We start from the raw sequence: 27,798 nt of genomic DNA on the forward strand, positions 1-27,798 counted from the left end.
TGATTCCATTAGTCTGTGCCACAACTGGTGACTGGCCAAACAGTTTCACATATATCTGATTATAAGCTGGTCTTTGTCATGCATGCGCAACATATCTGCAAAAGAACAGCACACGCTGACATCCAAATGCTGGATGTTAAACTCCTCATTGTGAGTAAAGTGACAAATTTTAAAGTAAACCACATGGGAACCGGCACTAAAACATTTGCAGCAAATCTAATCCCACATAAAATCACCATCATCCAGTTGAATATGGATATTTTAGGGAAGCAAACAAAAGCAAAGTGGCTAAAACTAAAGCTATCCAGAGTCCGGCGCAAGCCATATGCTAGCAGCCTCAGTATGAACCTCAGTATGCCCGCGGAATAAAAGCAGTTACGAAAAAAAATTTATGACAGAAGTGAAAAGGAAAAGGTGTTGATTTCATGTTGGCTGTTGAATTTATAAACATATAACTGTTTTGTTGTATGAATCTCTTGCAACTGGTTTTATTTGGCAAGCTGAAATATGTCAGGTAAAACTAGATACACAGGAAGTCATTTTAATTATCTGTATCTCTTTCCAGTAGGTTATTTTCAGTTACTTCTGTGAGACAATACCCGGTAACTTACTGTAGTTTTGGGGGGAAATTTTGTAAGTTTAAAAATTTCTATTATTGCTATATAATTTAGAATATTGCATTGAAGAAAATGTGATTTTGTTGTCATTTTTAGTTTTAAGAAAGAAACCAGAATTAAAAAAAATGGTATTGGCACATCACACTTAAAAAAAAGAACTAAAAAATTGGAAATTGGAACAGGCCAAGAAAATTGCAATTGGTGCATCTCTACTTTTCACAAAGAGTTAGTTTTTGTAGAATCATAATTTATCCCTTTTTTCTTCTAGTAGACTTCAGTGACACTTACCCGCTCCCTGCTTAAGAAGTTCAACAACTGGATCAGTTGGTGTGGTGAGTTCTAGTGCCTCTTCATTTGGGTCTGGAGAGACCGAATAGAGTAGATGTTATATTTTTGCATCTGAATACAATTACTTGCAGCAAATAAATTGTAAAGTGTAAAATAAAATTGACATTTTTATCAAAAACATGGAAGTACCTATCAATAATTTGGTTTGTACTAAAAGTCTGAGTGGATTCCCGTTCCATAAAATGTTAAAGAAACTAAGAAAGTAGAGTTAAAAAAACAAGAGTTACCTTTGGTGGGGATCATCAGTTTGCATGGCAAAGCCAGTGGGGTCATTGAGTGTTGGTACACCAAAGCAGAAAGACAGCCTACAAACAGAAAGCAATGGTCTCTCTGTCAGACTGGATCAGTCTGATATTAAATTAAATTTCAACCTGTGATTTTGATGTTGCAAACAGAAAAAAAACACCAGCAGAAACTCACCAAAATAGGGTTCATTGGGACAGCCCTTCAGGCGGACACCTTTGGGGTTTGTCTCAATCAGGAAGTGCCGCACTAGCTCGTTAGTCATGTCACCAACTAAAAGAAAGACATACTCAGCTGATCCAGCTGTTGGAGAAGGCAGATGTTTCACAAGCAAGCCAAGAGCAGAGTGCGGGAAGCCTTTACCTTTTTTGTTCTGCTGGACAGTTGGTGGTGGGCAGGCCACCTTCATAGCCAGACCATAGGCCCCTCTGAAAGAGTGGCTGTCCCTTATGATGAAAGCCCCAGGCTCCCTGTCCTTCAGCAAACTGATGGCTACAAGAAGAAGATGAGGAGAATAAAAAGAAAAGCAATGATGAGAGGATGAGCAGCTGAAATTGGTTGAAGTTCCTGACTCTCACCTTGCTCTCTGGAGATGTCTGGCTTGTACCAGTACTTGGAGGTGTCCTGGACAAACTTGACATTCATCTTGATGTCAGGATAACCGTCTGTTTGAATGAAATTAGGTGAAGAAAATCAGTGATATTTAGCCCATGAGGTTCATGAAAGGTATTAAAAAAAAAAGTTCCCTTTTACCGTATATAGACTTGGAGACGTCTGGGAGAGTGTGTGTCCCAGACAGGTTAGGCGTGCTGCTAACACTGATCGGTATTGGCATCAGGTTCTTGTTCTCCATTCTGTCTGCATCTCCACTGGACATGTGTCGCTTTTCTGGCAGCTGTGGGGAGACTGGGAAAGCAGGCGTGGCAGGCTGATGGATGCCCCCCTGGCGAGAGGCAGCGCCCAGCTCATCAGGCGTACTGTGTCCACTCGTTGCCGTGCGGCGCCCCATCAGAGGGCTAGGTGGCACACCGGCAGCTGCTGTTTTAGGGTTTCGGCCAATCAGAGGACTTGAAGGAACACCAGATGGAGGTGGGTGCCTGCCCAGCAAGGGGCTGGCTTGACCCAGGCGTCTCTGCAGTGCAGGGCTCGGAGGAGTATTGGTGGCCACTGTGCGGTGGAGGGTGTTAGGGCTGCCGGGGACTGTGTGGACGCCCATAATGTTGACCTGAGATCCGTCTGGGGAAGCAGATCTGTGGGGGTGAATAGAGGCGGGGCTGTGTGGGACGGCATCTGAAGAACTAGTTCTTCTTCTACAATCATAAAAGTGAGAAAAGGTATGTTATTGTATTTTTGTACCTGATCCTTACACCGAACATTAAATGTGATAAGGATGCTCAAGCTGACTTGATGTTGACATTTCAGCACTTATTCCAGTTCGTAAAATACATCTTGTGGATGATATCGGCAGCTCATATCTAAGTAACCTCAATGAAAATTACCCCACTGTATAATGTTATTATTATTATTATTTTAAAAGCATTATTAGGTCTTTTGGTTGGTTCGTCGCCCTCTGAAAGGATCCTAAACATGAACATATTGTATCAGTTTCGGGGGTGGGGTTTGGGTTTTTGTTAAATAGTGGCATTGAATATGCATTCATTTTTGTCTGTATCTGTGTGGATAGTTATTTATTATAATCTGATTGCCATTTTGAATTGAATCTGCAATTTTGACTCTATTTAGCTGTTTATGTGGATTAAATATAGATAGAAAACAGAGTGACTCCATCTGTGCTCAGTCTTTGATACTAAATTAATAAGGCTATTGAACTTTTGTTCAACTGCTCGCCAATGCAATGATGATGCTAATCTGTAAGTTCAATGAGAAAGATCTGTAATCACTTATATGCTTGCTTTCCTGGATGTTTGGCTGCTAATCTATTCTCAGCATCACTTTCACTTCTCTACAGCATCATACTGAATGATGACACCATTGCTTTAGTCCAGTGATTCCCAAAGTGTGAGCTGGAGCCCCCTAGTGAGCTGTGATGGTACTGCAGGTGGGTGCAGTAATAACAAAAATTCAGTTTGAGGTACTGGTTTTATTTCTATCACTGCTGGGATAATGCTGCGATACATCATATACAGGCCACATGAAATGTGACTGGTGATTGTTCTCTAATGAAAGACATTATACACAGGAAGTGATGTGGAATTTCTCAGTGTAAATCCTTACAAGCAAAGTCTTGAATATTTAGGCTCTGTCATGTCTTAAATACTTTTCGTTATGTTATTATGCTAACACAGCACTCAGACTGCTGGTTTACTTGTGGTTTTTAGAAGTAGATGCTAGGACTCTCCATGATGCACTAAGCACTTCTTTTTCACTCACCTCTCTTCAAACACAGTGTGTTTATATGCATCTACAGCATGTTATTAAATGTTTTCTTCTCTTTTCTATCTTTTCTGTTTTGTCCTCATGTCTCTATGCTCTCATTTCTTTCCTCTGTGTCCTCACACACTCTATAACTTGTCTGGCCCCTCCCTGAGCGTGGTTCTGTCAAAGCTCTCTTCCTTTTAAAAGGGAGTTCTTCCTCCCCACTGTCGCCAAGTGCTTGCTCAGTTAACCTGAATATCTAATTTGGGTCTCCAAGCTATCTATATGCATGAAATGAAGTACTTTCACAGCAGTATGTCCCCATATGTGTCAATGTATTAGAACCGGAAACTTTTATTTTAATTTAAAATTTGGGCTTTTCACGCTCCAGTTGCGAAATCACTTTATTTTAACCTCAATCACAAGGGTTCTTCAGAAACTTTCAGCATCATACTCCGTAAATGACATCCTGGATATGAGTATAAAAAAAAGAAAAGTAACATTTGCTTAATATGTATAAAAAACATGTACAGGCTAAAATTTTTATCCAAGAAAAATAAGTGACAGAAGACTCACCCATCAGTGCTGTGGATGGGACTGCTGGAGGAGAGAGGAGCATTCAAAGGTTGTACCCTGGAGTCGCCAAAACCTCGATTATCTGCGTGTTAAAACAGACACACACATACATGTGTACGGTCAGATCGGTTTTTGGTGCATCACGCAACAGTTGGATGCCCTGAACGTAACAAGACAAATCAGTTAACAGGCATCAGAAGCTTGGAAAAGGCGAAACTGACAGAAACAGGAAATTAATCTAACATCAATCATCATAAAACAAAGACAAATTCATGTATAGTCGAGCACAGAAATATCAAATATGGGTTTGGTGGTGCCACAAAAAGTAAGCTTACCTTGTTCTCCAGTATTAGAATGAAAGTCTGACCACAAGAAGAAAAAAGAAGCAGACACCAACAGAAGAAGAGAGGGTGTGTGGAAAAGGAGGAGAGAAGAGAGATGCACTTGAGCTCAGAGCAAGAACTGTTAGCGTCGAAGCATTTGCAGGAACAATTCTACACACTAGAGGGCAGCAAAGTATTAAAGCAACCTTCTACTCAGTCAGCTACAGTATGACATAGTGCAGGGATTCTGTGCACTGTACACTTCTGTATAATTATCACTGGATGGCTAAAGTGCTTTTAGTCAAATCTAATTATGATTTGGGAGATTCAAATTCTTTGGATGCAAATACTGAAAACCTGAATGTTGTACCATGAACTGAATATCATTTTGTATACATCATCTGTAGTATATATACTGTCAGTTCTAAATGAAGACAAATATATTTAATGCTGGTAAACTGACCTGCTGCACCCTGCTGATGAGGCTTCAATCCCAGCGGTGACACAGGAGTCTTGCTCAAATCTGGAGGAGAGCGAGCTACGAGAAAGAAAGAGATTCAAAAGATTCTTAAAAATTTTGTATTTGCAAAACTTTCTCATTAGTGATGACATATGAGAATACGTAATAATGTACCCTGACTAATACAAGGAATGAAAGCACAGAGGTTTTCCCTTTTGCAAAAGTATGATGCAACATGGAAATTCATCAGATGGTGGATTTACATGTACGAATATGTAACACTTGAAGGCTCATAGGTGTCAAACTCTGGCCTGCGGGCCAATTTTGGCCCGCAGCCTAATTACATGGTAATTGCATGGTAAAGGGTAAAGGTGGGCAAATATGAATGTTTGTGCAAAAGAACACCTTCTTATTAGAACACTTGTGAGTTCAGGACTAATGACAGGAGAGAGGACTCTGGGGTTCCCAAATATCAGTATCACACAGACTGTCTGAACACGGAGGTCAGTGCTATAACTGAATTGAGTACATATATTTTGGGGGCAGTGGTTGGTGAGATGACTTGTAAGTTTGATTGTTTTGACTATAAAAACACACCTGGTTTGATGGAGGCAGTGAAAAGGACAGATCTCTTTTTCAGTGTTGTTGATAGGATTATAATTTAATGTTAATAGCTTAAATATATCCTATGTTATCCCAAACCTGGAGAATTTTTCAAAGATTATAAAATACACCTAAGTCCACATTACTTTATATTTAATTGCACCAACATGGCCAAAGAATAAAATGACAAAAAGCAAAAGGATGGAAAGATAGAAAGATAAAAAGCAGAAGTAATAAAGATTGTTTCTTTCAGCCCTCACTGAGTTTCTTCTCTTGACCTCTACATTTGCATTTGAAAGAAATCACTAACAACATGGAAAATCCTTCTTTTGATTTGTTTGTCGGCTGTGAAGTCACGCAACCCCTATTAGCTGCTCTTTCCCAATAACCTCAGGCTTCATGTCTGTGTCTTTCTTTGATATATTTGAAGTGCATTGATGACAGAAATTTAAAGAAATCAAATAGCTGTTGAATTTAATTAAAAATATGGAGACCAAAATTACATTCCTAGAAGACCACCCATATGGAAAGGATATATATACATCTTATAAAGTTTGTATCTGTCTTGTATGAAACTTGTATGAAAAGCATACAAGGGTGAAAACACATATAAGGTCCCTTGAAAAATTATATAATGAAACTTGTATGTTTTGGATACTTACTAAAAAAATATATGAAAGTAATGAGAAAGTGGCCACTTTCATGAGTAAATCATATGGTTTTACTATTTCTTTTCCGTATGGGCAATGTTGGACGAGGAGTGCACAGAACAGACATAATAATGAGTGTTTAAGAAAGACTTTTATAGTCTGTTTCTTTCCTTGAAACTTTGTTCTCTCTTCTCCCTCGACAATACTGATGGGTTGAGCGAATGACAGAGCCTGCCTATGCAAATCATTTCTGTCAAACATCTCATAACTTTGACACTTTGGGTATTCACAGCTCGCAACACTCTTTGAAACAAAACAATGATGGATCAGGTCTTCGTCTGGACCCTGCTCCTCCTGAGCTTTTCTGGAACTTCTAGCAAGTACAGTGGGGCAAAAAAGTATTTAGTCAGCCACCGATTGTGCAAGTTCCCCCACCTAAAATGATGACAGAGGTCAGTAATTTGCACCAGAGGTACACTTCAACTGTGAGAGACAGAATGTGAAAAAAAAATCCATGAATCCACATGGTAGGATTTGTAAAGAATTTATTCGTAAATCAGGGTGGAAAATAAGTATTTGGTCAATAACAAAAATACAACTCAATACTTTGTAACATAACCTTTGTTGGCAATAACAGAGGTCAAACGTTTACTATAGGTCTTTACCAGGTTTGCACACACAGTAGCTGGTATTTTGGCCCATTCCTCCATGCAGATCTTCTCGAGAGCAGTGATGTTTTGGGGCTGTCGCCGAGCAACACGGACTTTCAACTCCCGCCACAGATTTTCTATGGGGTTGAGGTCTGGAGACTGGCTAGGCCACTCCAGGACTTTCAAATGCTTCTTACGGAGCCACTCCTTTGTTGCCCGGGCGGTGTGTTTTGGATCATTGTCATGTTGGAAGACCCAGCCTCGTTTCATCTTCAAAGTTCTCACTGATGGAAGGAGGTTTTGGCTCAAAATCTCACGATACATGGCCCCATTCATTCTGTCCTTAACACGGATCAGTCGTCCTGTCCCCTTGGCAGAAAAACAGCCCCATAGCATGATGTTTCCACCCCCATGCTTCACAGTAGGTATGGTGTTCTTGGGATGCAACTCAGTATTCTTCTTCCTCCAAACACGACGAGTTGAGTTTATACCAAAAAGTTCTACTTTGGTTTCATCTGACCACATGACATTCTCCCAATCCTCTGCTGTATCATCCATGTGCTCTCTGGCAAACTTCAGACGGGCCTGGACATGCACTGGCTTCAGCAGCGGAACACGTCTGGCACTGCGGGATTTGATTCCCTGCCGTTGTAGTGTGTTACTGATGGTGACCTTTGTTACTTTGGTCCCAGCTCTCTGCAGGTCATTCACCAGGTCCCCCCGTGTGGTTCTGGGATCTTTGCTCACCGTTCTCATGATCATTTTGACCCCACGGGATGAGATCTTGCGTGGAGCCCCAGATCGAGGGAGATTATCAGTGGTCTTGTATGTCTTCCATTTTCTGATGATTGCTCCCACAGTTGATTTTTTCACACCAAGCTGCTTGCCTATTGTAGATTCACTCTTCCCAGTCTGGTGCAGGTCTACAATACTTTTCCTGGTGTCCTTCGAAAGCTCTTTGGTCTTGGCCATGGCGGAGTTTGGAGTCTGACTGTTTGAGGCTGTGGACAGGTGTCTTTTATACAGATGATGAGTTCAAACAGGTGCCATTCATACAGGTAACGAGTGGGGGACAGAAAAGCTTCTTACAGAAGACGTTACAGGTCTGTGAGAGCCAGAGATTTTCCTTGTTTGAGGTGACCAAATACTTGTTTTCCACCCTGATTTACAAATAAATTCTTTACAAATCCTACCATGTGAATTCATGGATTTTTTTTTCACATTCTGTCTCTCACAGTTGAAGTGTACCTCTGGTGCAAATTACTGACCTCTGTCATCATTTTAAGTGGGGGAACTTGCACAATCGGTGGCTGACTAAATACTTTTTTGCCCCACTGTATGTTTACATTGAGGAGAAAATGCCTTGGGATAAAGCTTTAAGTTACTGTCAGCAGAAATACACAGACTTGGCCCCGGTCAGTAATGAACGGGATAACCTCAAGCTTCAGGAGCTCTCTCACAATCTCAATGACTACATCTGGTTAGGACTGCTGAGGAATCTCTCAGACAAAAACAAGTGGCTGTGGTCAGGAGGTGGACAGGTGACTGAGCTTTGCTGGAAACAGGATCAACCTGAAAACCGACCCAATGAAGACTATGGACTTTTTGATAACAAAAAATGGCGTGATGCACATGCAGACCATATCAACCCTGTCTTCTGCTACAGCACAGTAGTGGTGGAAGAGGAAAAGACTTGGGAGGAAGCTCTGGAGTACTGCAGGGAGCACCATGATGACCTGGCCAGTGTGGCATCAGAAACTGAGATGCTGCTGATCCAGAAAGAGCTGAATAAATATCATACCACTAAACATGTCTGGATTGGTTTGCGCTTCTTATCTAAGGACTGGATCTGGGTGGATGGGCAGGAGATGGACTACGAAGCCTGGGATGAAGGGGGAAAACCATTGTGTCCGCAGGCTAAGATGAAGTGTGCAGCCTTACAGAAGACAGGAGGGCGTCTGAGTAGTTGGAGGGCTCATGACTGTGAGAAGAGACTCAGTTTTATTTGCTACTGAGCTGTTTCCATTGCAAAATCATTTAAAGCCTTTATTTACTGTAGTTTGGTTGTTTATCTTTTTTTTCTTCTATTTTATTTGGAGTTTGTTCTTTGCTGTGTATTTGTTTCATTTATATATAATGAAAACAAAATTACTTAATTTAAACTTCAGCCTCTGTTCACAATTCAGTGTTTTCCAGCAGCCTTTCTTGTGCATTTTTTAATAAAGAAATAAATGTAATTTAGATTCAGACCAACAATTTCTATCTAATGTCTTAGACAGAGTGAGCCTATGTGTGTTGTGGCTATGACTAGGGGATGGAGAATATGGAATATGGAATAAATTCTCACCTCCACCACCTCCAAAGGTGGAACTGTTGGCAAACCTGTCTGTTTCATTGTCCTGAAACGTCTCTCGGTAGCTGTGCATTGGACCCTGAACGAGATGATCAAGGCACACAGATATGGAGTTATGTCAGGAAGTATAAAAGAAAAGTATAATTAGTCTACAGAAAAATCAACGCAGCTTGACTTGATTAGAGTCAAGACACAATATCATGACAGAGTAATTAATAAGCTAAAAATAATTTAAAAAAAAGAGAAAAATCAAACTAGAATGGATCAACCAAAAAGACATGAAAGCTAAAACCTGCCTCTCTTTAATGGTTTTTACCCAGAACTTTAGATTGACTAGCAGACATGCCTGAGGGGTTGTACAAGTTCCTACACCGTGAGCATATGGGACACATAAAACAGAGCAAGACCACGAAGATATTTAAAAACAAGTAAAAGAAATTAAAATATGGAAAGTGCAAGAACATCAGTGTACTGTGTTATTCCTCCTCTGCAGCGTTCGCAGTCAGCTGTGGGTACTTTACAAAAGTTTTGCGTCATCACATCAGTCAGCTCTGCTTGATATAAAAGCATGCGTAAGTTTCTCTGTCTCACTCAGAGCAAGCAGAGTTTGAAGTTCAAGCACATTTTTCCGCAGATAAGAGAAACAGAACAGAAAGTTAAAATCCAAATCAGCAGTCACTGCTAGTTTGTTGCTTGGTTGGGGTAGGTCTGAAGTCAGAACTTTTATGAACAATAAACAGTCGAGAGCTCGATGTTTTACTGTAGCTCACCTCATGCTGAAGGGGAAATTGTTTAGGACTCTCTTCCATAATACCAGGATAGGCCCAAAGCTGGGCATGAAGTATGACTGTTTGCTTCCTCCTGCACCACCCCAATTAAAAACATGTCGCTATATGTCGCTATAGCCCCTTCGTGCATAAAATGAAACTACTTCAGTGCAAATATGAACTTATCGGCTAATAATAGCTACTTGCGGAACTATCAGAAGCAACATTTCTAATGGCACAATAGAATTTAAAAAGCAAATAGGAGAGAGAGCAGAGACATCTGTCAACTATGTAACATGTGTTGACATTGGATAGGTTGTCCACCAGAGGGCACTCTGCAACTTCCCTTTGGGCAGTGCACAGCCTGCTGACCAGTGCAGAGTCAGGCAGAGGGTAAATGAATAACTACACATAACAAATATCAAGTAAAGGGTTTATTTTCCTTGTCTAAAAGAATATGCATTTACATATTAGAGTTTCAGATTTTTAAATCAGCTGATGCTGGTATTGGTTTTGAAAATCCTACAACAGTCAGCCTCTAGGATTTATCATGATTTTCAGTGGGGACAAAATTAGTGACAAAATCATGTGCTCGTGGCTTAACCATAAAATCAAGTGCTGTACCTCTCTGGGTCTTCCTCCTGGGTTGAGAGCAAGATTGTTGGAAAAGTCTGGTGAATCCACTGCTGACGTACTATCATGGCTGCTCTGGTACTGTCCCTCACTCGTGGTCCGACGCCTGCCCGTCTCCTGTGTCACTTCTGGGGTCATCCCTCTGGAACGAACTCCTGTATCCCCCAAAATATTTGAGTATGAGGAATCATCAAATCATTATGCCCTTTTTTAACATCTTTTTATGTTGCTTGTGTAGTCCCGGGATATTTGTTCAAAGATGTATCAGCTAAAGAGAAAGCATCCTATCAATATAAAAGGGCAGCATCATTCCCTCTTTAAGAGAGGCAGAGCCAGTGAGAAAGATTCTCAATGTTTAAAAACGTGGCTGCAAGTAATAAGAAAGCAGTGGGAAAGGACAAATAATTGGGAAAATGATGAGGAAGCAGAGAAAGTTTCTAGAAATGCAAGACAAATAAAATGAAACAAAGACAGAATTTAAAGGTGGGGTAAAGTGGACAAACCAGAGAAGGAATAGGAGCGATGGCGGTCAGATTGTTGTGGTGTCATGCTTTCACTGATGCCCCGAATACGAGCGTTGTACTCTGTTTCCGGGGAGGGATGTCAAGTGGTGGAAGGGAGGCAGCAGGTGAAGGTAGAGGAGGAGGAGGAGAGTGAGTGCAGAGGAAGAAGCAGTGGAGGGTAGGGTTTCCATACAGTGAAGAGATGGGTTGAATGGAAAAGGAAAAGAAAAGTCAGAGCAGAAATGGATAAATAAAAGTATTCTCCAAATGAGATGACACGCAAGCCCCTAGCTAAAAAAGGAACTTACATTTTTGTTCCACTGGGAGGCACTTTAGAGCTTCCAAATCATTTCAAAGAAAATCGTGCATGCCGACATTGCATGGAAGCTGGGATCTCTGAATGCCTGGCTATTCTTACTCTCACCTCATTTCCACTCTCAGCAGCTCTGCACAGCTCTCTGAGTCAGAGAAGCTAACTTTATGAGTAAGGCTTATTCCTCTAATACAACACCCTGTAATGGATCGGTTATAGAAACTGCACCGCTGGCATTCTACTTGGTTCTTAAGATTACAGAGACTTCAAGATAATGCGTAAATTGTGTTAGCCATTTTGGATATATAAGTTTTGTTGAATATCATTTTCAGAATATCAAAAGTGTTTTAGGCTATATCATATGCTACAAATCTGCTTTACATCTTTATGCTTATTTATTTGCTCATTAGTTTCAGGCAAATCATCCATAATGTTCCCTGAACCTCCAAAACAGAGCATCGCTAATGACTGTATTAACCTGCTCTTTGAGTCCCCTTTAGGGGCTACAACATGCCACCATCAGTCCAACAACCCACAAATACTGACATATGTGTGTTTGTGCAATCTTTTCCTTGAAAACAAGAATAGCAAAAAACGATTTCACATATTCTTTTTTAAACCTTAAAAAACTTGGAAACTTTGAAGCTAATCCATAATAGACGTAATAGATAATCAACTGTAAATGAATTAATTTATGCACAAAAAAACAAAGAACAGCATAATATCCTGCAACAGTTACAAGTCCAGTACCACTCACTCTGTCCCTTCCTTATTCATACACTAACTCCAGACAATATCTTGAAGCCTTACCTGCAATACGGTGTGCTACCAGGCCTTCCAAGTTTAGTGTCTCCTCCTCTGCATCTTGTTCTCTGGGCAACGATGAAGAAGATGTGTCCTTGGGCTGTGGAGTTACAGTGGGAAGGGGTGAAGATGAGGCACTATAGCCTGGATACGGAGACGAGCCCTGCAGTTCTGGGGAGTGTGATGTGCCACTGCTTGGGTGGGAGTTCATGGGCTTCACTGGGGTCTGCTGATTGAAATTAGAATCAGTGGTGTAATGAAGGGGTGCATGGCGAGTATGGAGGTAGGGCTCAGGAGTGTGTGTTGGGGTGATATTTTGGTGTTGGTAGCCAGCATTGGGCCTCTGGGGAGAATGCACTGGAGACTCCATAACTGGGCTCTGGCTGACTCTCCCAGATGAGCGATGGGGCTGATGAATGCCGTCGCCAATTGATCCAGAGCTGTTGTAGCCATGGATAGCAGAGTCTGCTTGGTATGATGGCCTGGCCAGGGTCTGGGAGAATGGCACCTGGGATGAATTGAGGCTGTTCTCACCAGGGGGCGCACTGTGGGACTTAGACATGTGAGAGTTGATTGGGTCTAGGTCAAGCATCAGCATATTTAGTGCCTCGATTGACTGCTCAATGTCACGCTGTGAAGCTGAGGTGGGAAAGTGGGGCAAGCTATGAGTTGACTGAAGAGGAGGACCAAATGGATCGTCTGGTAGGCTATGCTGATGCCAGGCACTGAGACCTCGTTGTACAGCATCCCGGCTACTGGTGCTCCTCTCAGGGGCCCTGGGCATAAGTTTTGGGGTGGTCTCAGGGCTGCTGGCAGGTGGGTTCCCAAAGGACTGTGAACGATACATCCCTCCTCCATTTTGATAATTGTTGTAACCCCCCTGTGGCGATGGTGAGTCCACGGATCTCTCTTGCATCGCTGTAGGAGTTCGTACTCCATGCACCGGCATCTCGCTTCTATCAAGGTATGGCTCGTCGTTCTGGCCACTGACAGGAGTCTGTGATTGGTAGTACAAGTCAGCTGGTGTTGCTTGGCCCTCAAGGGATGAGATGGTGCCCAAACTGTCCACACTGTTGCCCTCTTGACTATTAGGCAGCTCGTCGTCGAGAATATCTGTCTCACGCTCCTCTGTTGAAGGAGCGCCCACTAACCTGGTGTGGCTCCCGTTGACATGCACCTGTGCAGGAACTAAGTGTCGTACTCCTCCTCCTGGACAGGTAGATGTAGGCAGGTAGGCTTGCCGCTTAGTTGGTGCCTCAAGGCCACTCAGAAGTTGGTCGAGCTCTCTTTTTTCTTGCGGACTGAGTGGTGGGTGAGTTGCTGTTGGATTGTTGTGGCTCACAGCACTCTGCACAGACTGGCTTTGCTCATCTGTGCGATCAGTCTTGATCGATGCGGTAGAATTGCCTGAGTCACTGCTCACAGACAGGGTATGGTCGACAGCAGGGAGGGAAGTGTGGCCTGCCACAGGAAGGGTGTGGTCAGTAGTTTGCAGGGGATGGTTGGTGTGCTGCAATGGGTTCTCGTTAGTCAAGGGGTTTTCACGGACTGGGAGGCCATTGACTGTGACAACTCCCTCCAGGGAGTCTTTTTTCCGGATTTGGGCATAAAGACTTCCATCAAGTGGGCCCTGGGTATGAACAACATCTGAAAGAGAGAAAGAGTACACAATATAGTAAACAACATACTAAAATTATGAAACAGCTCTCAACTCTAAAGTTCATGAAATGGAATTAACACAATTAAAAAAATACTTTCATTTAAATAATTTTGTGTTTAGGAAAAAACTGTTTACGTTAAGGTTAATGGGCCCCAATCATCAAGTCATTTTTTTGTATGGGACTGGATCCCTGACACCACAAACATAGTGACCCCCCTCTGCACTCAACTCGTTTGATTCTCAGCTGCAGCATGCTGCCCAGCCACCAGCAACACAACCCCTGCAGCTCTATTAATAGCCAATTTTCAGTTCTTAAAGCCCCTGTCACGTTGCGTCAGTGCAGGCCCACATGGTCTGACGTTAACATGGGTGGGTTCTGCACAACACACCGAAACAACTGGTCTGTGTCAGCCAAAGGGAAAAGGAGTCATGCCAGTTTGAAACCCCAGAGTTGGACTATGAGAGGAGCTGTCGTCTTTAGGTTGATTTCTTGCTGCTGAATCATGCTTGCAAAACAAAACCAGAGTAATTGCGTACATATTGTGCAATGCTATGAATAAAAGTAGCCACCTAACGCTTTACAAGAATGTGCAAACCATGTATGGGTGGACATATTATTATCATTTATTTTGTGGTGTTTATCATTTATAGCAAATCAGACAAGGTAATATTTCATCTGAACCAAACAAGTAAACTAAATTCCTTTGGTCTGGCTATGGTTGGTCTGGTTGGGTGTTAAAACAGTTTCAACTATTCAGCTCAAACTTTACACTGTTAGCTAAAATGCATCATAATTTCTTCGTAATAAACAAACTTTAATTAACTGATAGCTAGAGCTTTACCAATACCTATATTTTGTGATTTAAAAATCAGGTGATATTTTTTCCTATCAGATATACAAAACAGATACAGATTTCCATAACACACACCAAGCAATATAATACAACAATACAGTTTAAAAATAAACCTGCTTTATTGTGTATTACTTGTCTATGCTCGGCCTGACTCTGCTCAGATCAGCTGGTTGTTGTGCTTGTAGTCTTCCAAAAATGTGTTGCCAACAGGGAAGTTGCATCCATAGGTACATCGATACTTACTGAGCGTAACACTCCGCTAAGACGATTGAATTATTAAATTGAGATTTTTAGCTAGCTATTGTTATATTCGGCTGACAATTTCGACTGTTTAGCCATACCATTTGCAAACACAAGTTTACTTTCACATTAACCGAACTAATCTTTTCAAGCACCCCCTGGCTACTACAGAGATATCACTTGGAGGTTTTCTTCCCGTTCACCTCTTACATGAACACCAAAGATAGGTCTTATGCCATATGCTCCAATATTTTATCCATATAATAAATACACAGTCTAATTGTATTTTAAACTGTATTTTAAAAAGTTAAGATAAGCTATTTAAAAATGTAGTTTTACACCAGCAACAAATCATTCTGTGGTACTACCAACATATTTACAAGAAGGAAAGTCATGCGACAGCAGTGGCTTTCAGTATCTAGTGTGCATATGCAGAGTGATACACAACATATACAGAAGCATGGCTCATATGTAGGGTGTTCCAAATTGAGCGACCCCTGGGGACAGATGGTGAATCACTCAGACCTCAGCTATTTCCAAACCCATGTCAACAACAGCTCACGGCCACAGTAGCAACAAGAATGAGAGGACAGGGGACGAAGCCATAATCACAGTTTGTCCCTGTGGTTGCTTTTAGTGTTGGCACATTATGAAAGCATAATTCCAGGTTTACAGTTACATTTTGTTTGGACTTGCGGAATTACTCCAAAGCCTTACGCATAAAGATTTAAGCCAAAATAATGAATCTTTTTGTTCTTGCCAGCAATATATACACTTTAAATATTCATGTTTCTTATATTAAGTTTCTTCAAGTTCTAAAACCCATATTTATATTTTAAATCAAACTCATGTAAACATCCTTACCTGTAGATCAAACTTCCAATTTTTTTTTTCTGTGATGATTAAGTAAAAAAATCAGGAAAGATTAAATATTTCCTTTTCAAAACAGTGATTCCGTTTCAATCTACAATTCGGAAGTCCTTTCGGAGTCTCTCAGTGACTAAACCTTCTGCCTCTGAGCTTCTTCTCTCACTCCCCCTGTCCTCTCTGATTCATGTCACCCGACATGTGCTCTTCTGGAGCGAGGTGGGGCTGTACCACTGAAACACCCGCAAGGGGTGAGTTGGCACTCTGGGATGATCACTGAGCGTTCCCGGCAGCGGGGGAGGAACTCCACCAATGTCACCACCTCTACCTCCACCCATGTGCCTGGAAAAAAAAAACTACAACTCCTGCACCATCTGTCTGCCTGGTAATGCCATTAGGGGGATCCCTTTACTGTGCATCTCACTCACTCCCCCACATCCTAAACTTTAAATCCTTAATAAGTGGGAGGTTCTATTGTTTAAAAGAATCCCATAAACTCTATTAATTATATTAGAACCATAAGACTTTTCAGAGATCGGTTGTGCATATTTTCCACCAGCTGAGCTCTCGGGTCTTTTCCTCCTTCTGACCTTTAACAGAATAGAAAATGCCTTTGTTCTGGTTGATAAAACATGCTCTTTTAGACTTGACTAAGCCACGATGGCACTTTTCCAGCTGCAATTTAACCCCATAGTGATTGTAAATCATCGGAACAAACACTGCCATTTGCCATGTTATGGCTCAGATAGGACAAACTAAAAACGCACAGAGCAGCAGCATCTGGGTAACAGTGTAGTATCAGCTTCCAGTGGATCAAAAATCTAACAGACCCACAAATACCTAATTTGGTCTCGCCAACTAACAGATGTTAAATGAGCCAGTGGGATAAAATTACAAAAGTGAAACCAGTCTCTGACTCACAGGGTGATTGTTTCTGTAGTGAATTTGATCTTTTTAAAGATGGTTTGGGGTATTTTTATTTTTGGTATTTTTTGTTTTTAACTTGTTTAGATGTCACATTGAAGAGAACAGAAACAAAGAATTTGAGACTTTCACTACGTTTTTACACTCGTCCCAGACTCACGCTGGTATGTGCAAACATTGGGAGACAAACATTAAGTGGTATGCATATCTGCTCCAGATGTAGCGTAAAGGAAGAGGGGTAGACTAGTGTTAAAAGAGCTTGACCTTCATCTGGAATACCAAGGGATGAGCATGCTGCAAATAACCAGCCTGCCAGAGTTCCCTTCAGCCAGGCAATGATCATTGTTTCTGTTTCAGAATATGCAAGTTCTGCTAAACCTGAGATGTTTTTGGGAATCTGTCATATAGAAAATTTACTGTTTTCACTACTGTCTTGCAAGAATGAAAGTTTTCAGACAATCTGACCTGCCATCTCCTGGCCAGTATGGGAAGACACAGGATCCAGAGCACTCCTCACTCATTTCTCCAAGATGCAAGCAACGTCTGACAGAATAATAGGATTTCATGCATTGGCTGAAAACGTGTCACATGTTTTAGGCAGTCAGCTATCAATTTCGGGATGTCAGAGCTTCTATCATCAGAAAAGTCCAGCAATTATGTGATATTATAAGACCGTTATAGTTACTATAACATTCATATAACATCATTACTGCCTGAGAGAAGGGCATTAATACAAGAATATATGGATTTTTTTATGTTTGCAAGATTTAGAAATATGAATAGCCAAACTTATCAGAAGCTACTTAAGTCTCAGCACTGGCCAAAGGACTAAAAATGACATGTCCTAGATTTGACTTTGCTTATGAAATACGGACATAGTAATACATTTAATGTCCAACTATGCCAACAGTCAAAAGATATATCATGTGCCAGCCTGGTGCCTATCGTAGAACTGTCAATGTTAGGGAGCAGAGCTCCAGTGTGGTATTTAATCCAGTGACCATTATTATGAATGACACAAACAAGCAGCTCTCCAGCTGCATAGAACAAATTGCTTTCTTATAGTGTCGATAAATAGCTGCAGTGGGCCTCAAATTAGATTGGTTGAGTCACCAAGCCTTGGCTAACACAAATAGCTTACAGCTTGCTTCTTACACCAGTTAACAAGTATAACATGCCATTCCTTCTGCTGCAAAAGGACAATGCCATGCCATCACTACTACTATTTTTAATATGTAGATGAAGCCAAATCAGCTCAAAGAAATATTTGAACATATTGAAGCAAGAAAAAAAAAGCTTTTGACTTTGTCAGAGTCTTTCAGTCTCTCTTACTCACACACTCTGACTCAAACCTGTGCCTGTGCATGCTTTGTATTCCCTCAAGTAACAGGTGCTGTCCTTTTTCACGAAAGTGCCAGAGGCATTACTCATGTTGTGTTGCACGTGGACACGCATACATCCACACGTAGCACCTGGCTCTGAGCTGTATTCTCTTAAGTGTTCACTTGAGTGTCTCATTGCTACATCACAGCCTTGGAAACAATTAAAAAGCCATTTAAACACCTGCGTCCAATAGCTTATTATAAATAGACAACGTGCTACACAAACTGTTATTGCCGTATCCATCCAGCTGGGATGGAGATTACACACATTGTTAGTACATTCAGGATTAGCAGACAGGTTGATTGAAGTGTCCCATTTGCCAACATACCTATATCTCAATTAAAACATAGTTAGCATATCATTTGATACTGTATACTGTCAACATGTCATATGTACAATACTTCTGTTCCAACATGTATTGTTTTTTTTCTTACAAAACAAAAATAATTTAGTTATCCAGCATGTTCTCTGTAGTCATGATTCATTTAAGTAGAGTTCAAACTTGATTTGTTGGCATAGTGATAGAATATTGGTCAATTTGTTCATATTGAATGTAATTTTTATACAGATGTTACAGTTTTCTATGTAAATTACTGACTATACAAAATGACACAGATTCCCAGCTGTGCCGTGGTGTTCAAGGGTTGCAACCTTAAGATAAGCTGAACACGCCTAAAGGGCAGACCGTGACCTTCTAAAATATAGGAGCCATTTTTTCAAAATAGACAGATTTAAATATAGAAGCACATTTAAAGTTTACGTGCAAGATTAAATGGACCCATATGGCGTGTCTCTCACCCACTTAGAGAAGAGGCGTGAAATTATAGCTTTCGTGGACACAGATAATGTTACCTCTTCAATGAAGGTCTTTTTGAAATTGGGAGTGTGTCTGCCTAACAGTTAGCTTTGTCAACTGTGAAAACATTTTCACTCTGTTTTGCAACAGGAAGCATTGTAACTCACATTTCAAATGTTTCTATTTTCTGTGTAATACAATAGTTTTAGAATTCTAAGGTGTACATTTTATTGGTAATTTAATGTATTAAATATAATTGACTTTATTTTAGCTGTAGAATAAGTTCAAAGACATACAGTGAAGTTTTTACATTACTCTATGCACACAGTGGTGTAATTACATCGCTGCTGATTCCACAGGAATTAAGAGCTTCTGTTTTTAAACAAAATGGACTTGATTAATTGATCATCAGTGTGAAGTGAGGAGTTTTGGCAGTTTGCTGGATGGGAGCATTCAGGTGTGTAAACACAATGCCGCAGTCGTTCCAGGAGTGGATGTTCCATCAAGGTCAGACAATGCTCAGAAAAACTGCAAAGAAACTCAAGAGCTACACCTCAGACTCTACAGGTTTCAGTTAGCATGCTGAATGTGAAAGTTCATGAGGGTAAAATTTGAAAAAGGCTGAACAAGTGTGTTTAGTATGGTTTCCAGGAAAAACACCTTATTTTAAAAATGACAGTTTGTTTTAGGTTATCACAGGTGAATCTTTACAAACCCAATGACTTCTAGAACAATGTCCTTTGGACAGATTAGACAAAAGTGCAGACAAACCCAGCACATGTGCACAAAAGACCTCATCATCAACTCTCAAGAATGGTGGTGGAGGGGTGATGATTGTTTTACAGTCACAGGACCTGTGTAACTTGCATTAGACCATGAACTCCACTGTATAGCAAAGTGTTCTAGAGCAGCGGTCCCCAACCTTTTTCGCGCCACGGACCGGTTCATGCCCGACAATATTTTCACGGACCGGCCTTTATGGTGTTGCGGATAAATACAACAAAATAAAACTACTACCGGTACCGTAAAAAAGAAGATTTATTCATAACACACATGAAAAGACCCAGGAAAACCGAGTTAACGATAAAAACGATAACAAAATAACGCTCAAAACCGATAAAAACCCTGAAAAGCATACATTTCACACCTGAGCCGCAACTCTCGCGGCCCGGTACTGGACTGGTCCGAGGCCCGGGGGTTGGGGACCGCTGGTCTAGAGTCAAATGTGAGGCCATTTGTCCCAATGGCGAAAGCTTGGCTGGGTCATGTAACAGGACAATGATCTCAAGCGCAGCAGCACACCTACCACAGAATGGCAGAATGAAGGTATCAAAATTGTCCAGTCAAAGCACAGACCTCAGTGTGATTAAAATAATGTGGCAGGATCTTATGAAACCTGTGCATGAACGATTGCCTGCAAATATCATTGAACTGACGCCAATGTAAATAAGAGTGAGCCAAAATTCCTCCAAAATAATGTGAAAGTCATGCACATAAAACAATCACTTCAAAGTGCAATAATTTTGCTAAAGGTGGTTCTATAAGCTCCTGAATCGCTATGCACATTTTTTACTTGACTATATTAAATGATCCAATAAGATCATGACTGGCAACAAAGCTTTGAACGTACAGAGGCAGGCCTGCACATGCACAAACATCTATATACATACATGCGGTGATGTCAGCAACTCATCCAATGTCTCACAGGAGGATGTGACATTCACCTTCACAGCTTTCATACCACTGTGACGACGGCAAGTCTGCATGCCACCAGAGGGTGACTGGGTTTGACTGACAAATGACTGACTTGCCCTAAAGAGCTGTGTTCATGTGTGTGAGCGTGAGATATATGTTAGAAGAGGGGGCTCAAAACAGGGTGATATTGCAAATAAACTCTTTATTGTGCATCAATTTCAGTTATGGAATCATTCATTTTAAGACATATACGTGTGTTTTTTTTATTGAAAATTCCTGAAAAAATACAAATCTATTAAAGCCAAGCTGAGCTATTTTACTTTTCTAAAAACAAAAATTTCAGCCACGTCCTGGACTTCACAGCAGAAAATTAGAGAGAAAGTGAGACAGGATGATGTGACAGTCCATCAGTGAAAAGGTGTCATGGTTGGCGTATCAGTGACTGGCACAAGGAAAACTGTCGCCTCCATGGTTTTATATTTGCCATGTCTGTCTCTCGGTCTATCTGTCACTGTCCGGCTATCACAGTTTGAATTGAGGTGATGCGTCTGTATCAGTGTCTGTCTCTGAGATTACTTTCAGGGTGATGTCATCCATCTGTCTCTCTGTCATCTGAGTAACTGTCATAAAAAGCTGTGTCTGACCGTCTGCCAGCAGCATCTGATTCATGTCAACTCATTTTTATTCATGCAAGAGAAGAACTGTCAGATCAAGCTGGAGATTGGAAGATATGGGATTTCTTGTTAAGCTAAACCTCAAAGAACCATTTTTACCATTTTGGGGTGAAGCTCGGTGTAAAATAAGGGCGATAACAATAATAGGAGGCCATGAAGTACCATTATTGCAAATTTGTGTTGCAACATGGGTCCATCTGTACAAAAATGTCATTAGCAGGGATTTAAAGTGTGAATTTATTTTTCAATGTTTCAGTGTGCTGTTTTGTTTTTGTGTCACTATAAGACTGGACTCCCACACGCACCACCACACATTTCCTATATTCCTATAATTTGTAATCTTTATAATCTTTATAATCTCTTCTGCTATTTGCACATTCTTTACTGTAAATTAATGTAAAGTTAATTTGTAAATTTTGTAGTAAACTGTAAATTGTAAATATTGTAAAACTTTTCTTCTGTCATTTAATGGTCGGGCATTGTACAGCTACAAGCATTTCACCCCCATGTCATACTGTGTATGGTTGTGTGTGTGTGACAAATAAAATTTGAATTTGAATTCTACAGTATAATTGATCACCTGTTCTAGTTGCTGCAGGAGAAAAAGACAGGAGCTCTGAATACCAGTAACAAGTAAAAGTTAAAATATCCAAATCTTTATTCCCAATCTAGAGGTCGCATGCAGAAGAGGAACACTGCTGAAAGGCAAGTTCCAGTAAACATGCACAAGGCCGCACAAAGAGCAATAACACTAGAAATCATGAAAATGTAGAATTTAAACTTGAAATGCACAACAATGTTTGGAAAGGTAGAAGAGGAAATGAAAGTGGCGAGAAGAAAAGCAAAAATAGGAAGCAGAAACTGCTTAAGCACAACAAGGTAGTGAGCAGTTACAAAATAACAAGTGTCATTAAGTAACAGTAATTTTTTTAAGTAACAGTAACATAATACATTACTGTTATTACATTTAGTAATTACATAACAATTAACAGGTAAATATTGCTTTCTGGGTAATTTAAGAAAAGTAACGTGTGGTAATTTTGAGAGAAAATTTTGAAGCTGTACCAATCAAATGTGTGCATCCAATCTTACAAGGAGATTGCTTCTGATTGGGTCATTTCCAAACTCTTCCCAGCTTTCTACAAAACTAAATAAGTTATGACTGGATCTCATCACTCCAGAACATTTTCATCTCCTTTTTATTCCTTTCATCACAGTTTTTGTGCTCGAGAGTTTTTACTTAGCTATTGTCTTGTTTTTGTCAAAAAATAAAAGGTTGGCGGGAGAAAATTTGGTCAGCAAAATTAACACTGGAGTAGTGCAGCCGATTACGTTCTCTGGCATGCAATTAAGTAACTTTCAAGAAAAGTAATGAGTAATGTGTAATATCCAACCAAACATCCATCCATCCAGTTCAGGGTCAAGGGCAAAAGATTGTCAAAGGCTATGTTTGTCCTGAAATGTAATGTTTTCCTTGGCTTCATCATCCTGTCACATGCCTTTCTAAAGCAAAATGCTGCATGTCAGGGCATTCAAATGTGACAGCAACAGGTCCCAATAAAGCGTCAGTATGTGATGAGCAGAACATCAGAATTAGAATCACACCAGCATATCTGGCGTGCCTGTCTCTGGACGTGGCGTGCTCTGCTAACTGCCACACGTGACATCATCAAGACATCATCATCTGCATGCTGTCTGCACAGGTGCCGGTCTGTCATCCCCTGACTCTGTCAGAGCTTTCCACGACCATATTTACCTCTGCTGCATTCCTATAGCACCAATATACAAATGTGGGGTTTTTTTTCTGTTTTTTATGACACATTTCTTAATATTTGACAACTTAACATGAGTAAAATGTATGTTAAATACTGGATACTAACAGTCATAAATGAGCCTGCGTTGACCAAAGCTGTTTGAAAAATGGGAAAAAGCAGGGTGGCAGACAGCGAGAATTTATATAAAGCTACACGGAGACATCGAGGCAGACAGTAGGAGAAAGGAGGCATTAAGAGATGGGGACACGCTCAGCAGGGTTTCCATTGCTGGGATTTGAACCTGCTGCCACCGCTCACCGTGCTGTCAGCAAGAAGTCTAACTAGAAGCATTATGCGGTCATGCGAGGCACACACATGCAGGCTGCTTTTAAAATACCCCACTGCGCTCCATGTCTCAGGGTTTTATCTCTGCAAACGTTTAATGTGTACAGTAGATCTGTCAGTAAATGTTCTCAATTCAATTATATAGCTTAATTTTTTGTAATTAGGCTTTTTAATGATAAAAAATGGCAATGACTGAGGAAAAAAACACCACCACCAGTGTCTGTCTGTCACTGGAGCGACACAGAATGCAGAAGCTGGGTTTCCGTTAGGATAACAGGCAGGGAGGTTACTATCAGCCTGCAGTACCACACACTGTGTTTGTCCAAGTCAGAACAGCTGTTTGGTGTCGGCCTGTGTGCTTCAGACACACCGCTGCCCGCTCAAGCAGAGAGAGAATGATTAAGTCGAGTCTAATTAGGGATCATCTGTCAATGAGTATCTGCTGAGCAACTGAAGGTAAGTCAGACTCAACAGTTTAATCTCGCGTAACAGTTTTTAAACAGATCTTGGAATATAATTTTGTATAATTTTGTATCATCTCATGCGGCAAAATTTTCAACTCACTACAAAAGTTACGATTGTTCAAACATCGTTTTAAAAAGAAATTCATTCCTACATGAACTGTGTCAAAGTCCAAGCTTTCTGCAGCTCACACGACGTTACCAGCCAACCGAGGTCCCTAATAGTTTTGGTGTACCCAAATTGCAGCCCGCTCATAAAATGTTCCACACACAAATTGCTCGCTCCATGAGTCATTTTATACCACATAGGTGCCAAACACACAGGAAGCAACACTGTTGACATGGAAACCTAATAAACAGACAAACAGACTCGACTATAGACCGAATAGACAGAAATGTGTACTCTTGTAATTTTTTCTGGGCAACAGTGCAAGGAGATGCTAGTCTAAAAGCAAAGTGATGTATATAGAAAATGAAATACCATAAAAAAAGAGTTTATCCAGAGAAAAACATAGCAACAATATAATAAAAAACAAATATACAACTTGAAAACATCTGACTAGGGCAACTGCACAATTACTTGAGATTGACAGAGATTTAAAGTTAAGAAAGTTGCTAGTTGTAATTGAAAGACTACACAGAACCACTCACCAGTCAGTGCTTTCCAGCTGCTCTTCTTCTGTCCTTGACTTTATGTCATTCCTAATTCTGTCACTAATTTTTTTTTCTTTTCCCAATGTGCTCAGACCTCACAGTCTCAAATCAAATCCTCACTTGTATTACACCTCAAATGTAAAACGTCTTTGCTTCTCTCAGCCTCTCTGTCTCTGTCTCTCTGTCGGTCTCTATCCAGCTATTCCAGACATGTTTCAGGGCTCAGCCGCAGCCAAATATGGGAGGAGGCCGGCGAACGAGGAAGGCGGCCTGCGCTGTCAGTGGGCATGCTGCCCTACTGTACGCCACACAGACACAGAAACACACACAGACACACTCTCCAGTGGCAAGGTTGTTTTTAGAGGCTGTTTTCATTCTTTATAGATGAGTTATCTAACAATCATTTTATGTAATGCTCTTATGATTCTTTAGAAACTTATGGAAAACCTGATGAAGGTGAGGAAGCACCTCTAAATGTTACTGCAAACTCTTAAAGACTGAATTACAAAACACAAATGTATCCAGCACCAAATGATGGTGTTAATTCATTAGACTTCATACAATATAGCGAAAGGGGTCCAAATATATTTGATATTTGTATCAGTGCTTTGATACTGATGGAGACTAATTATGCCTAAATCAAACATATTATGTCCTTTACTGCAAAAGTCTGGAGTCATCCTTCATTCCTTTGTATTTTGGTAGGAAAATGCGGTATAGGCACAGTGATTTATTAAAATGTTTAAACATACATGTAAATATAGTATGTTTATCTATCAAGATGATCTCAAACTGCTTCAGCAATGTTAAGGTGGAGAGGCCAATCCATGATTCACAGTGTTCATTTTTAAATAAAATGTTTTCCAGTTGGTATTGCATGTTGGATCGAACTCTGGTGGTTCTGTTATGTGTTTGTAATTCATCACTTTTAAGAAAATCTTTAACACCACTGAGTGAAATGTATCCCAAACCATGACACTGTAGACAGTGTTGTACCTCTTTCCTGACCTCCAACATACATACTGATGATGATTTGGATTCAACACTCCATCAGACAAGTTTTTGTGTAATTTTCATACCTCAGTCTTGTCTCCCTGTTTCCCTTCACTAAGAATAGCTTCCTGACAGCCGCCCTTCCACTGAGGCTTTAGTGAACAGTAGATGGATCAGCTGAAGACCTTTGATGGATTTTTTTCTGATTTCTTAAGGACATGACTTTCAGATACTGTTCATTTGCTGTAGGTATTTTTTTGGCCAGCCACTGCGCAAAATGCCAAGATACACCAAGTTTTCACAATTTAAAATACAATACAATTTAATCAATATTTTTTTGTTAATTATTAAAAACTCATAGGTCAGTGTTAAGTTTCTTAATAATTATATACATTAAAAAACAACCCGGAAAATGTTCACGTACAAGGATTGGACTGAAAATGAGTGAAAAAACAGCCAATGTCCAAAGAAAAACATGGAAAAACCTTCAGAAAGTTGGACAGCTGTTGCTCAAGACAATGTTAAAAAAATTACAAGAAAAATCTGACTCCCTGCGAGCCAAATGTAAAGCAATGAGTGATGGCTCAGGTCTTCTACCCCCCACCTGTCATGAAATCCCTCAATTCTGCTACACAAGCGTGTTCCTTGGCTTTTTAGCCAGGCCATTAGTGATGACAAGACCAGACCAGTTAGAGGTTCGGAGCTAGGATTATTAGTGGATCCTTGGAAAATGTTGTCTTCTTAAGGGGTTAGCAGCCGAGCTGAGGTACAAATCTCTACGGCCACCCATTGGGCCAAATGGTTGCCTTTTTACTGATTTGACCTCTGGGCCAACAGCTGCCTCCAGACCACAGGGCCTCTAGTGGAGCAAAGGGAAGCCGACAAACACAAGGTGCACTACATAAACATGCACTCCTGCATACCTCATGAAAAACTGCAACAGAGCTACACTAACATGCAAATATTTACAAGCACACAGACCAGCTTGCATGCCCATATAGAGCAAAAAACACTGTATAATACAAACAGCCGGGCACATACCAGACTCCTCTCCTTTTTTTGTCCATGTGCCTGTGCGTCAGTATGAACCACACACATCTCTAAGCTACCAAATCCTTCAGACCTTTTTAAGATGCCCATCTTTCACAGAGTTCTCTCAACTGGATTTCCAAGGTCAGTGTTAAAAATGGCGTCAGGAAGAGCTCGCCAAACCTCAAAAGTATTCAGACATCAACACCTGAGGATGAAGCATTTGTTCAATTATTTAAATGAGACCCGACGAGTGATCATTGTCCACTGAGCTGGAGCAGTTAAAAATAGGCCATTCTGTCATAGAGCTTATAAGAGTTTAGAGTTTGTGTGGGCTTGCCAACTCAAATGTACATCGTACACGTGATTAACCTTTTTTCACAGAGGTGGTTATATTTTATCAAACGCCAAAAAAACGTTTGTTCACCAGTCTTGTGTTAACTAATTCTTTGAATCTTGCATTTTCAGTTTTGTGTCTTCCAAAACAACTAAGGTACAGAGCATCCTCTGTCGATCCAAACCTTGCGAATACAGACACCATATTCCTGCGCAAGTCTCGACTCAGCATCCACACACCCGCATCCAAGTGTAAGAGCGAAGCCTGCAATTAGAGAGATGAATACACTGGCTGGGAGTTTTTCGTTATTTTTTTCTGCTGAGTGCTGCGAACACCGCTGCCCATTCAATTAGGCTCAAACTTGCAATCCTGGCGATTCCCACTGACCTTCCTGCAGCACAGCAATTACTGCAACGGTTCTCTGGGGATGTTCATAAAAATGAAATGGGTCTTTGCAAAGCTGGAAGAAAAAAATCCCATATATAAAAGTGGACGCAGCACTACAAAGACTGCCAAGTCCTGACTCAACCAAGGGTGACTACATCCTCCTGTTTGTGCAGATTTCTTTGATTAACAGCAGTAATCATGAATCTCATCATTACTGAGAGGATCCAAGGGACCGTGCCAGACTGGCAGCTATTGTAAGTAGCCAAAAATACATTTTAGGAACTGCAGAAGCAGTGATGATGATGATGATGTGTTAGTGATTCCACTTCTCCAGTTGTTTCATTTATATAAACATTAACAAAAGGCAAACACTATGTAAAGCAGGTTTGTAGCATATCCGGGAGAAAGCTACAACATAAGCTACGAGGACATGCGTACTTTTGCATTACATGGCTGACAATCAGACAAGCAAACATTCCTTTCTTTGTGCCATATTTCAAAAATCAGGGCTCTGAAGTAAAAATAC

At 40.7% G+C, this 27,798-nt stretch overlaps 2 protein-coding genes across 7 annotated transcripts in view; one reads left to right on the top strand and one right to left on the bottom strand.

The window, feature by feature from the left end:
• LOC146641936 (tensin-1-like) overlaps nt 1-27,798 on the bottom strand; it is a 132,531-nt gene that overhangs the window by 5,967 nt on the left and 98,766 nt on the right. For 4 of the 6 annotated variants that reach the window (XM_085399461.1, XM_085399458.1, XM_085399463.1 and 1 more), the window contains 13 exons: nt 12,226-13,866; nt 11,103-11,183; nt 10,591-10,754; nt 9,194-9,278; nt 4,947-5,021; nt 4,496-4,522; nt 4,161-4,242; nt 1,962-2,518; nt 1,787-1,873; nt 1,572-1,700; nt 1,386-1,481; nt 1,193-1,270; nt 906-977 (listed from right to left, as the gene is read on the bottom strand). In XM_085399461.1, the coding sequence (XP_085255587.1) occupies nt 906-977; nt 1,193-1,270; nt 1,386-1,481; nt 1,572-1,700; nt 1,787-1,873; nt 1,962-2,518; nt 4,161-4,242; nt 4,496-4,522; nt 4,947-5,021; nt 9,194-9,278; nt 10,591-10,754; nt 11,103-11,183; nt 12,226-13,866 (3,174 nt within the window). The remainder of the gene's footprint in view (nt 1-905; nt 978-1,192; nt 1,271-1,385; nt 1,482-1,571; nt 1,701-1,786; nt 1,874-1,961; nt 2,519-4,160; nt 4,243-4,495; nt 4,523-4,946; nt 5,022-9,193; nt 9,279-10,590; nt 10,755-11,102; nt 11,184-12,225; nt 13,867-27,798) is intronic. The other 2 variants (XM_085399459.1, XM_085399460.1) reach the window with 2 other exon arrangements.
• LOC146641937 (macrophage mannose receptor 1-like) lies at nt 6,518-8,861 on the top strand. The gene is made up of 2 exons (XM_085399466.1): nt 6,518-6,576; nt 8,183-8,861. The coding sequence occupies exons 1-2, from the start codon at nt 6,518-6,520 to the stop codon at nt 8,859-8,861; spliced, it is 738 nt and encodes a 245-aa protein (XP_085255592.1).

This window comes from Rhamphochromis longiceps, linkage group LG23 (assembly GCF_057381845.1).
Source record: "Rhamphochromis longiceps isolate RC_006_pf linkage group LG23, R_longiceps_female_GT1.1, whole genome shotgun sequence".
NCBI classification, from domain to species: domain Eukaryota; kingdom Metazoa; phylum Chordata; class Actinopteri; order Cichliformes; family Cichlidae; genus Rhamphochromis; species Rhamphochromis longiceps.